This window comes from Leopardus geoffroyi, chromosome C2, assembly GCF_018350155.1.
Source record: "Leopardus geoffroyi isolate Oge1 chromosome C2, O.geoffroyi_Oge1_pat1.0, whole genome shotgun sequence".
Lineage (NCBI taxonomy): Eukaryota > Metazoa > Chordata > Mammalia > Carnivora > Felidae > Leopardus > Leopardus geoffroyi.
Window position 1 is genome coordinate 126,347,308 of NC_059333.1, and position 12,293 is coordinate 126,359,600.

The window sequence follows — 12,293 nt, forward strand, 5'->3', positions numbered from 1 at the left end:
AATCGTGGGATATGGGGTATTGTTTTGTTTCTTTTCAAAGGATTTTTTTTAACACTGTAAGTTTTAGACTATAAAAAAGTCAAGGGAAAAAAGTTAGGTCAAACCAGAGGATTCTGTAGACTTTCCATCAAGTCCCTTCCAGCTGAAAGTAGCGGTGATATACAGTGGAGTGCCTCCTTGCAAGGTCTGACTCTCATACCTCTCTGGCACCCTCAGCCCACCCTGGTTCACAAGTGCTTGCAACATCTGGCCTCAGGCCTAGGGAGCTTTCAGGAGGAAAGTGTTCTAGACAGCTGCTCAAGTGACCCCAACAAGCCCCAAGGTGAAATCTTGCTTCTAAGAGAATTACAGGAAAGTACACTTTCACCACAGAAACCCACCCAGCTCGGGGGCAGGTCAGTGAAACCTAGGGCAAACTCAGAACTAAAGGAACCCAGCAGACAACCCAGCATCCACCAGGAGGGGCCTTCACCTATGTAGGACTCCAGGAAACAGGCAAGCCATCCGTACCTTGCACCTTGACACATTCTGCCTGGCTGAAAGGGCTGTGTCTCCCGATGGCCTTCACGAATGTCTGGACCTTCACACAGTATGCAGCCCCTGGTTCCATGGTTTCCAGGTGCACCGGAATGCCCCTGCTCCTCACCACTTTGACATGTTCCTTTAGGAGACCAGAAAACAGTTACACCCTGAGGGAAGCAGGACAGGACAAGGCAAGAAGAGCCAAGGAAGTAAAGTTCTAGATATTTCCTTTCTGAGATGCATATAAAATGTTCCCTCTCATTTATTCATTCATTCATTCTCATGTATTTATTAAGTACCTACTATGTGCCAGGTACTATTGTAGGCACAGAGACATAGCATTGAACAAAATAAAGTCCCTGCACTCATGGAGCTTACATGGGGGACAGAGACAATTATAGGCCACATGGCAGGTGGTGATAGAGCTGTGAAGAAAAAGGAAGTAGGGCAAGGAGGTAGAATTATGAGAAGGGACTAAACAGAGTGGTTAGGGAAGTTCTTTCTGACAGGGTAACATTTGTGCAAACACCTCAAGTTCAGAAATCTGACTGAGCCGGGGGACTTGGCATGGCCAGTGTAGCCAAAGTGGTCAGTTCACAAGAGCAATGGAGCCAGTAGGATATGCTTCCTCACCCATCCATCTATTTACCCATCTGTCCACCCATCTGTATACCCCTCTACCTCCACCCACCCGGTGAGGCCTGTGCTCCACATTTGTACCTGTAGAGGCTTGTCTGGGCCAAACCCCAATGACTCAGAGTACATGCTCCTCTCTCAGCACTGGCCCTGCCAGTTTCCAAGGGTGGGGAATGGGCTCCATCCCAAAGAATCTGAGGGAGCTGCATGCTCCCTCCTGCCTAGGCCCTGATCTATCCCCATACTACTCCCTCTGCCTGGCTGGCAATGCCATGTCCTACCACTGGGCCCTGACCCAGCACAAGTAAATACTGGAAACCATTGTTATTGCCTGCCCCACCTACACATGTCACTTTTCAGGGGAAAATACCCAAATTACAGCCCCTGTGGAGTAGATGGTATGGCATGTGCCTGGCCCCCCAGATACTGCTGTGAGGTCAGGGGCACCCTTGGACAGCTCTGTTCATAGATTCTGTGAAAGCTCTCTGCTGCCTCCTATCCAGATTTATAATGAAGGCTGTTTCCCTCATGCTGCCTACAGTAACCTTTGTAAGTCATCTTGGATGGGGTCTCTGGTGGGTCTGGCTATCCCTTAGTTCCCACTCGAGCTCTAGCCCTTCTGCTGTTTCTGTTTGTTTGGCCATTCACTCTGGGAGTGCCAACATCCCACCCAACCCAGTCTGCAGCAACTATCCCACAGTATGATGGGGCAGTGCCCCATCTAGGCATTCTGGGTGGCCAACTGGCCGCTAATTAGACAGGTTTATTCACAAGCCAGTTCCTGGCTCTCTGCCCCAACTTCTGCACCCTACCCAGATACACGCCCTTAAGAGGATTGTGCCAGTCTCATACGCTTTTTAAATCATCTATATAATCTAGAACACTCTGGTCTGCTGTACCTAAACATACTTTAGGGAGAATGGCTGAGGAGACAGGCTGATGAGGAATGAGAAAGGCACTGAAAGATATTATGGATCGTACTATGTTAGAGTTTAGGGCAAAGAGGCAACCCTCACACCTCAGCAAATCTGGCCCGAGAAGGCTCCAAGCCAAAGCGTGGGGTGGACCAAAGCAATTCTTTCAAGAGGAGGCTCTAGGATTGTCAGTCTACTCCCATCTCTCCTTTCCCATCCTCCACCTAGGCCTGTTCATGCTTGGGCCACCCCCAGACAGTGAGCACTTTAGGGGCCGGCTTTCCTCGCCCACCTCTCAGAGGTCTGTGACTCCATCCCTGAGGCCCGACTCCAAGGCCAAGGCCGGAAGTCTCACCTTGGCACCAGGCTCCCTCCTCCAGTAAGCCACAAGGAACTCAAACTGGGACCCCAGGTCTTCCAGCTTAATAACCAGATGGAAGCCGTCCTTGGTGACATCCATCCCAGGTGGGGTAAGGATGGCTGTTGGCAAGACAGGGGGAGAATCAGAGCCAGCCCCAGACAGGACTGATTTCTGTCCTGAGAGACCAGAACCAAGTCATCAGTAGAAACATGCTAGGGTTGTAGGGAAGGGAGGGCTGTGATGTCACTTCCCAGCACGCAGAAACTGTACCATCATCTGCCGTGTCTGAGATTTTGCTTGCCATGGTTTCAGGTACTTGTGGTGGGGAGGGAAGCAGATGATCCTCCTTTTGATATACAATGAGAAGGTCAGTAGTTAACGCTACGTCACAGTGTCCATGTCATGCACCTCATTCCATCTCATCCCTTAGGCATTATACCATCTCATATCACTACAAGAAGAAGGAGGGCCAGTATGGCACATTAAGGTGCTTTAAGAGAGGAGAGACCCCATTCACAGAACTTTTATTACAGCATATTGTTGTAATTGTTCTTCTGTTATTAGTTATTGCTATTAATCTCTTACTGTGCCTAATTTAAAAATTAAACTTTACCATAAGTATGCACATATAGGAAAAAACATAGTATATATAGAATTTGATACTATTCTCAGTTTCAGGCATCCACTGGGGGGCTTGGAACATATCCCCTGCAAATAAGGGGGACCTCTGTATACCAATACTCTCTTGTACTTAGCAGGTGCTCAGTAAATGCTTTTTGAATAATGAGCAAAATAAAATTTTTTAATGACAAAGACTTACTATAATTCTCTTTTTCACTCTTCTCCTTGACCATAATAAAGTCCTCTGCTCTGTTCTTCGGAGGCATACATACTCAAGAAAAGTGACTCCGTACTCAGATAAACACTTCTTTCTGTTTTAAAATTTTATTTTTTTAAATCTTTATTTACTTTTGAGAGAGAGAGAAAGAGACAGAGTGTGAGCGGGGGAGGAACAGAGAAAGAAGAAGATACAAAATCTGAAGCAGGCTCCAGGCTCTGAGCTGTCAGCACAGAGCCCAAAACAGGGTTCGAACTCACAAACAATGAGTTCATGACCTGAGCTGAAGTCGGACGCTTAACCGACCGAGCCACCCAGTCACCTCTCTGTTTTAAAATTTTATAATCCGTGTTCTTCTTTTTACTTTTTTGGCAGAAATTTCTCCTCACCTTGACTCATCTAAGTGAGCAGATGCTATTTCATAATGCTTGCCAAACACCTGCATGAATTCAGTTCCATACTGAACAGTTGGGTCCATTCTTTGTGCCCCTGGAATGAACATACCCGGCAGGGACATGTGTATCACTGTAACTCAAATAAATCAGTGATATATACTGGCTGCTGATGCCTTTAAGCATCAGGAAATCAGCAACCTGTGGACGGGTTGGCCATTCTATTCTTGGTCCAAGAATTCTTCATCTCGTATTCTTACTAGGGATGCTGGAAAGTCAGAGGGCTTTACAAATTCCAGTAATCAACTCCAGAAATTACAGCTTAAGCACAAACTCCCATCTTTCATATGGCTGGATCCCAAACAGGGCAGGAGCAGTCCCTGTGGATTCTTACCCATCAGCAGACCGAGGACAGAAGGGTGCACATAGGCAGCCTCCTGTCCCTGGCCGCTGATGACGGGTCCATACTTGCCTATCAAATCTAGACACTGCATGACCAGAAGGGCCACCCCAATGGTTGGCTTTGGCTTGGGAAGTACAGTGGTGTGTGTTCTGGGCTAAATCCCCCTGCACTGAGGTCAGTGGATACTCAGAGGAAAGGCAGTTCCTAGAGGGAGTTTTTGGAGAGCAAAGCATTTCCTGGCATTTGAAGAGCTGCCTGGATAGTGGACAGGAGAACCGGGAAGTCAGGGACCAACTGCAAAACATAACCAGTTCAGAAGCTTCAGTTTTAAGTAAACATGATTAATATTGGATCCTCTCTTCTCCAAATTTATTGAGAATATAATTAGAGAAAATGACCTAAAGTCATTTCAGTTCAGAGGAGAATTTTTTGACAGTGTTGGGGCAGGAACCTCTGTCCTGTACATTCTACATACTTATCTCATTTCATCCATCCAGCAAGCTTAGGAAGGTGGTACAGGTGACGTAATTGAGAAGTCAGAGAAGTTATATGACTTGCCCAGAATTACATAGTTAGTGGCCGGAATTTGAGACCATGCCTTTCCATATTTCTAGACTCTTGTGTGGGGATATTTAGTCTCTGTATGAGTTGATCTCAAAACTAGCTATATATGAGAACAACCTGAGGAAGTTACAAACTCCCAGTGAACAAAATGCACACTGATTATTTAAATCAGACTCTCTGGGGATGGGCCCCAGACATGTGGTTCTAAAGCTCTGCTTTGACTGGAATGTGCAATCAAGGTTAAGAACCTCTACTCTCAACAAGGCTTCCCCTTAACTGGGGCGCCTGGGTGGCTTAGTCGGTTAAGCATCCAACTTCGGTTCAAGTCATGATCTCACCGTTCGTAGGTTTGGGCCCTGCGTCAGGCTCTGTGCGGAGAGCTCAGAGCCTGGAGTCTGCTTCTGCTTCTGTGTCTCCCTCTCTCTTTCTTCCCCTCCCCCACTCACACTCTGACTGTCTGTCTCTCTTTCTCAAAAATAAATAATCAATGAAAAAAAAATTTTTTTTTAAAAGGCTTCCCCTTAAGAGTAAGAGAGTTTTTCAGAAGAGCCTTAAAACAAGATTTTTCACATGCCTGGGGAGAAGTTAGGGTGGCCCTTTTCAAAGGCAAAAGAACAGATTTAATACCCCTTTCGGAGTCATGACTCCATCCTGAATCTGTAGCTAACTCCACCTACGCAGCGATCACAGAGGATGACATCTTCTACCTTCTGGTGCAGGTATAGAGGCTCCTTCCTGTTCCTCAGCTGCTCCTGCAGTAAGACCTTTTCCTGTTTACACAGGGCTTCTCAAGCACAAGTTGTTACTGCACACCATTGCCCACATAGTTTTATAAGCATTTTCTTATCTCCATCTGACCTATGCCTTCCTTTCCAACAATAGCTGCCAGTCCCCAGCGATGGTCTTGGCTATAGTCCCAGGATTCTAGGAGCTGGGGAGAGGTGGTGCTGGGTGCTGCCTGGGCACTGCACCCTCCAGTGACCCTCAGCCTCCGCCAGTGCCTCATACTGGGATCCCACTGCCCCCACGGTATCTGCTCTCAGTGCCTGGGGAAAGAGGCCTGGGCAGAGAAGCCCACATTTTGCACCAAAATTCCTATTGATATCCCATTCTGGGGGTCTGATCTCACTCCTGCCCCCACCTCTTCCCTCCTTGGCTCTCTGGCTCTCGACTCTGGGCATCCCCGAGGTAATAATAATAATAACAATAACACTTACCAGTAGCTGAGTGCTATGATAGGACAGCACTGCCCAGAACACTTACATAGTACACCTTATATGGTCCCCACAACTACCCAGTGAGGCAAACTGTCGCCCTTCTTATGGGTGAGAAGGCAGGGAGCCAGCTATCAAGTGGCTGAGCTAGGATTTGAATCATACCACTCTGACTCTAGAGGGCCAACTTCCTCTTCAAATCTGTCTTCACCTTCCTCAGCCCCTTCTACCTTGGCCTCCCTCATGTTCTGATTTCTACCCAATCCTTCCATGTTCCCCACCACCTGCAGACCCTGACTTCCAAAGTCTCTTCCAAAATGAGAGGGCATGTGGGAAGCAGTGGCAATTTTTATTTATTTATTTATTTATTTATTTATTTATTTTAGCGGTTGACAATTTTTTTTAATGGACCAGTTAGGGGGCATCTGGGTGGCTCAGTCGGTTAAGCATCTGACTCTCGATGTCATCTCAGGTCATGATGGAGCCCTGCATCAGCCTCTTGGCTATCAGCTTGAGATTCTCTTTCTCCCTCTCTCTCTGGCCCCTCCCCCACCCACACATGCACACCCACTCTCTCTCTCAATATAAATAAACATTTACAACAAATAAATAAATGGACCAGTTAGGACTGTTTGTGTTCAAGGCTAATTTGATGCTAACAAGAATTCTGAAACTCTCAGTGAATTTGGTTCCTGAAGGGGAGGCCAATGGGGATGGGGGAGTAAGAAGAGAAGTGCCTTACTTGAATTTCGATTGAAGGGAGGCTTCAGAGTGCTCCAGGCTGAGGTCTCTGAGCCCTGGGTGGCCCTGACACGGAGATTGTACGGCACAGTGGCAGTGATGTCATCAGTGATGTCACACTCAGGACCTTTGGTGGGTGAGCACCAGCTGCTGGGGATCCAGACATGGCTCATGTACAGGCTCTCGTACTCTCTGGCCAAGGAGAAGAGGACATCGTGTCATACCAGCCCCTTCTACCTAGGCTCAATGATGGGTGCAAGTAACTGCCTCATTGACCTGCTTTTTATGGATCAGCAAAAGAAGCATTTGCTCCTTTCTCCAGTTCCTCCATCCACCTCCTTCACCCACCATCCATACTTTCCTACTCCTTTTATCACGGGACAAGGGAAACCTAGACATAAACCCCAATCTGTCCTGGCCTCTCCATCTCCACAGCACCCCCTGAATCTTGGCTACTTTCATCCCTGGCTTTGCTGTGGTCTCCTGACTCAGCTTCCACTTCTGGTGTTCTTCAAACCATTCATCACTCAACAGATCGTGACATTTCTCTTCTTAATGGCTTCCAAAGCACTTAGAACAGAATCCAAACTCTTCCCTGGGACCTGCGACACTCTCTGGCCTTCTCTGCCCCTAAACATGATGTTCCCTCTACACTGGCCTCCTTGCCATTCCTCCCATGCTGAGCTCTTATTACCTTAGGACCTGTGACTACCTGTTCACTGTGGCTCAAATGTTCCATCCCTGCTGTTCACAATGCTCCTCCTGTCCTTCAGATACCGGCTTAAACATATCTGAAACCGCCTAGAGCAGTGCGGCCCGATAGAACATTTTCCATATCGGTGTTGTTCAATATGGTAGTCACTAGCCACATGTGGCTATTAAGAACTTGCGATGTGAGTCGTATGACTGAAAAACAGATGCTTTAATGTGATTTTAACTGATTTAAATTTAAGTAGCAATCTGTGTCTAGTGCTACCACACTGGACAGTGTAGACCTAGTGTATTTGATTCTTTACCATTTTACTGTCTGTCTCCTCTTCTAAATGGAAGCTCCCTATACCTAGAAATCTTGTCATCTGTACCCCTGAGCCTAGAGAAATGTCTACACACATAGGTGTTCAGTGTGTATTTACTGTTAATTAAACATATTGAGAGCCTTCTGTGTCCCTGTCTCTTCTCAAGAGCTCTCAGAGCCTGGGCACCTGAAGAAGAGTAGATCCTGCCTAACCCCAGGTCCTGCTAATCTTTAGGATCATGATTTGTTTTGGCTCCTACAGGCAAGATCATAGTCAGGAAAACTGAGGCCTCCCCCACCTCCAAAAGATCTGTGACTCCAATGATTTATCCACCTCAAGTCAGAGCCAAACTCATTTCTTAAGATTTTCTTTAGCATTGGACAGTTGGCTTACTGTTGAGAAGAAGCTCTACCAGAATGTGTTTATACACACTTGTATTCCCAGAAAGCTCACTGTAAAATCTACAGCACAATTTCCCTTGCTTCTTCAACTGTCCCAATGCCCATGCAAACAGAGGAGGCAGATCGTGGAAAATAATCTATCCCTGGGCTCACCAAGCCTCCTTCAGCTCTGGCATGACGACTATATCTCCAGAAATCAACTACTCTTTAAGGGAGAAAAATTAAAAACAAAACAAAACAAATCAAACTCACCCCTGGTACTCAACGAAATAGTATATTATTTCTCCAGGCACCATCACCGGGCTCCACGTCAAGAGATGCTTCATGTTGGTTGATTGTACAGAGAGGTTCTGAGGGGCAGGCAGGATGGCCACTCCATCTGGGATTGAGGTAGTTAGACAGGCTGACACTTGAACTCATATCAGGGGAATGTCACAGCTTCAAATTAGTTTCTAATGAAAGGCCTCACATGTTAATAAAACTGAAACAATTCTAATTTTATCATACTTGCGTTAATGCTAAATTGTTGCTATCGTCATTGTAATTCTGCCTTTGGTGATAAATGGCATATTAACATTAGTAATAATAATGGCTGATATTATTAAGCACTTACCATGTTCTATCTAGGCCATGTGTTACATTGTTACATGATTATCTCACTTAATCCTCATGATCATACAGTGAAGTAAGGACCATTGGTTTCTCCACTGTATAAATGAGAAAACTAAAGCACATTATTTGCAACTCTTATGTCAGATCCACCTAGATGCAGGCCTTGACTCTGCCACTGACCATGTGACTAAACCCATGCAGGTTCTGGCCCCTTTCTCATTACCTCCTTCCACTATTGCCACTCGGGTACAAAAGCACATCCCTTCACATCCCCCAAAAGTCAAATGGGGAGTCAGCTGCCAGCTGGGAAATACAGGCTCAGGTCTGCTGTGGAAGGAGTCCAATCCAGAAGGGCACCAAGCCAAATGGTAGACTCCACTCCAGGCAGACTGCAGGCCCCTGAGGCAGCTGGGACACAATCATCTGCTCACACAGGTGCGTGGTGTGCCCAGGGTGTGCACACAGTGGGTCTATGGTTTTCACACAGAATCAAAGAGACATGTGAAACTGAAGCTGCACTCCTAAGGAGGTGGGCAGTCCTGGGATTCATCCCTGCATGCAGCCAAGGGTGCAGTCTGGATCTTCTGCTGTGGTTCTTCTCCTCCCACTTTGACACACCTCTCTTTTAGTCCCTAACACCTGCCTCCCTTTGCTGTTACAACCACAGTGATAACATCAGTAGCACAGTGTGGGGGGAACTGGGGCCCTCACCAGGGGCCTTTTCATCTCTGTGCCTGTGTCCAGATTGGCACCTGTTGTTCATTATCAAGCCCTGTGACCATGAGGGGATGGGGGGCTGATGCCCTTGCTTCTCTAATGTAGGACCCCAGTGATACACCTCCATCCTACTCTTGGCATCCACAACCTGCCCTGCAAGGAAACACCTGGGGTACCCACAGGAAGGCCTCTTACCCTCCCTACTCAATTTTGCAATCACCCCAGGGATGAAAAGGAAAAGAGCCAGCTGCAGTGGGGTGGCACAAGAGGGTGGGTCATGGTTCTCTCTGACATCCTTCCTCTGCTAAAGTATTCAAAATATTTCTCTAGTCAGATATATGGGTATCACATAGCTATGTAAATATACAGCTATAATTCATAACTTTAAGACTCTCAAAACTGAAATCTCCAGGCAATGGTTTCCCTGGAGAACACTGCCAAATTTTTTTTTAATTAACACCAATTTTATACAACCTCTTCCCACAAAATAAAAGAACTTTCCAACTTATTTTATGAAGCCATTATTACCCTGAAACCAAAATCAAAGATAGTATATATTTTAAAAACAAAAACAAAAACCAACAGAACAATATATCTCATGCACTTAGATGCAAAAATCTTGAACAAAATACTAGCAATCCCAACTCAATAATGTATAAAAAGATTATACACCATAACAAAGTGGAATTTATTCCAGGTACGCAAGGCTAGTTCAACATTTGAAAATCAATTAATGTAATCCACCATATCAAAAAGCTAAAGAAGAAAAATCCTACAGTCATATCAATTGACACAGAAAAAGTACTCATAATATCTAACACTCATTCATGATTTTAAAAAGAAGACATCTCTCTTCATGTTAAGAACAGCAGGAAGGGGCGCCTGGGTGGCTCAATCATCCAACTTTGACTCAAGTCATGATCTCAAGTCATAATATTGCAGTTCGTGAGTTCAAGCCCCACGTCAGGCTCTGTGCTGTCAGCTTAGAGCCTGGAGGCTGCTTAGGCTTCTGTGTCTTCCTCTTTCTCTGCCCCTCCCCCACTCATGCTCTGTCTCTCTCTCTCTCAAAAATAAATTTAAAAACGTTAAAAAAAAAAAAAAGAACAGCAGGGAGTTATCTCAATTTGATAAAGACCATCTACAAAAAACCTACTCATAATACCTTACTTAATGGTGAAAGACTTCAATGTTTTCCCCCTAAAATCAAGAACAAGGCAAGGATGTTCATTCTCACCACTTTTTTTTTTTTTAATTTACATCCAAGTTAGTTAGCATATAGTGCAATAATGATTTCAGGAGTAGATTCCTTAATGCCCCTTACCCATTTAGCCCATCCTCCCTTCCTCAACCCCTCTAGTAATCCTCTGTTTGTTCTCCATATTTAAGAGCCTCTTATGTTTTGTCCCCCTCCCTGTTTTTATATTATTTTTGCTTCCCTTCCCTTATGCTCATCTTTTCTGTGTCTTAAAGTCTTCATATGAGTGAAGGCATATGATATTTGTCTTTCTCTGACTAATTTCACTTAGCATAATACCCTCGAGTTCCAACCATGTAGTTGAAATCACCACTTTTATTCAACATAATACTGAAAGTTCTAGCAACTGTCATGAATCAAACAAAAGAAATAAAAGGCATTACAGATTGGAAAGGAAGTAATAAAACTCTCCCTGTTTGCAGATGACATGATAGGCTATGTAGAAATTCCCATGGAATGAGGGTGTCTGGCTGGATCAGTCAGTAGAGCATGCGACTCTTGATCTCAGGATTGTGAGGGTGAGCCCCACATTGGGTGTAGAGAATACTTTAAAAAAATAAAGGGGCACCTTGGTGACTCAGTTGGTTAAGCATCTGACTTTGGCTCAGGTCATGATCTTGCAGTTTGTGGCTTCAAGCCCCACACTGGGCTCTGCGCTGACACTACCGAGCCTGCTTGGGATTCTCTTTCTCTCTCTCTCTCAATCTGTCCCTCCCCCACTTGTGCACTCTCTCTCTCTCAAAATAAATACACTTGAAAAAAAATAAAAATAAAATAAAATCTTAAAAAAAGAGAAGATCCCACAGAATCTGCAAAAACAAAAACAAAAACCTCTTACAACTAATAACTGAGTTCAACAAGTATTATTATAGGATACAAGATAAACATAAAAAATTAATTGTATTTCTATATATTAGCAATGAACATTTATATACCAAAATTAAAAATGCTATTTACAATCACTCAAAAAAATGAAATAGTAATAAATCTTAGGTATAGAACATATCTAGGATCTGTAGAGAGAAAACTCCACAATGCTGGTCAAGGATTTCAAGGCCAAACTAAATAAATGGAGACACATACTGTGTTAATGGACTGGACAATTCAACATAATTAAAATGGTAATTTTCCCCAAGTTCATATACAGATTTAATGTAATTCCTATCAAAGCCCATCAAGGATTTTTGTAGATAAAGATAAGCTTTATCTCAAATGTATAAGAAAACAATTTTGAAGAAGAATTAAATGAGAGGAATAAATCTACCCAATTTCAAGACTTATAGTAATTGAGATTGTGTGGTATTGGCCAAAAAAAAAAAAAAAAAAAAGACACATAGATCAATGAAACAAAATAGAGATCCCAGAAATAGACCCGCACAAATATACTCAACTGATTTTTGGCAAAGGCACAAAAGTGATTCAATAGAAGATGAATAGCCATTCAACAAACAATACTAAAGCAATAGGACATCTGCAAGGCAAATAATAATAATGCATCTCAACCTAAACCCTGCACCTTATTTTAAAATGAACTCAGATGGACCATAGAGGGGTACCTGGGTGGCTCAGTTGGTTGGGCATCAGACTCTTGATTTCGGCTCAGGTCATGATCTCACAGATGGTGAGATTGAACCTCGTAGGGCTCTGTGCTGGGATTGGAGCCTGCTGAAGATTTTCCTCTCTCTCCCTCTGCCCCTCCCCCTCTCA

General features: G+C 44.6%; 1 protein-coding gene across 6 annotated transcripts in view; it reads right to left on the reverse strand.

The window, feature by feature from the left end:
- Positions 1-12,293, reverse strand: part of IL20RB (interleukin 20 receptor subunit beta) — a 34,270-nt gene that overhangs the window by 12,149 nt on the left and 9,828 nt on the right. For 5 of the 6 annotated variants that reach the window (XR_006718708.1, XR_006718709.1, XR_006718707.1 and 2 more), the window contains exons 2-5: positions 8,255-8,381; positions 6,587-6,777; positions 2,428-2,552; positions 511-661 (exon numbers count right to left, since the gene is read on the reverse strand). Coding sequence is in view for 3 of the 6 variants with exons in the window: in XM_045503535.1 (XP_045359491.1) it covers positions 511-661; positions 2,428-2,552; positions 6,587-6,777; positions 8,255-8,381 (594 nt within the window). In the remaining 3 variants the exon portion in view is untranslated. Of the gene's footprint in view, positions 1-510; positions 662-2,427; positions 2,553-6,586; positions 6,778-8,254; positions 8,455-12,293 lie in introns of all 6 variants that reach the window. The other variant, XM_045503536.1, reaches the window with a different exon arrangement.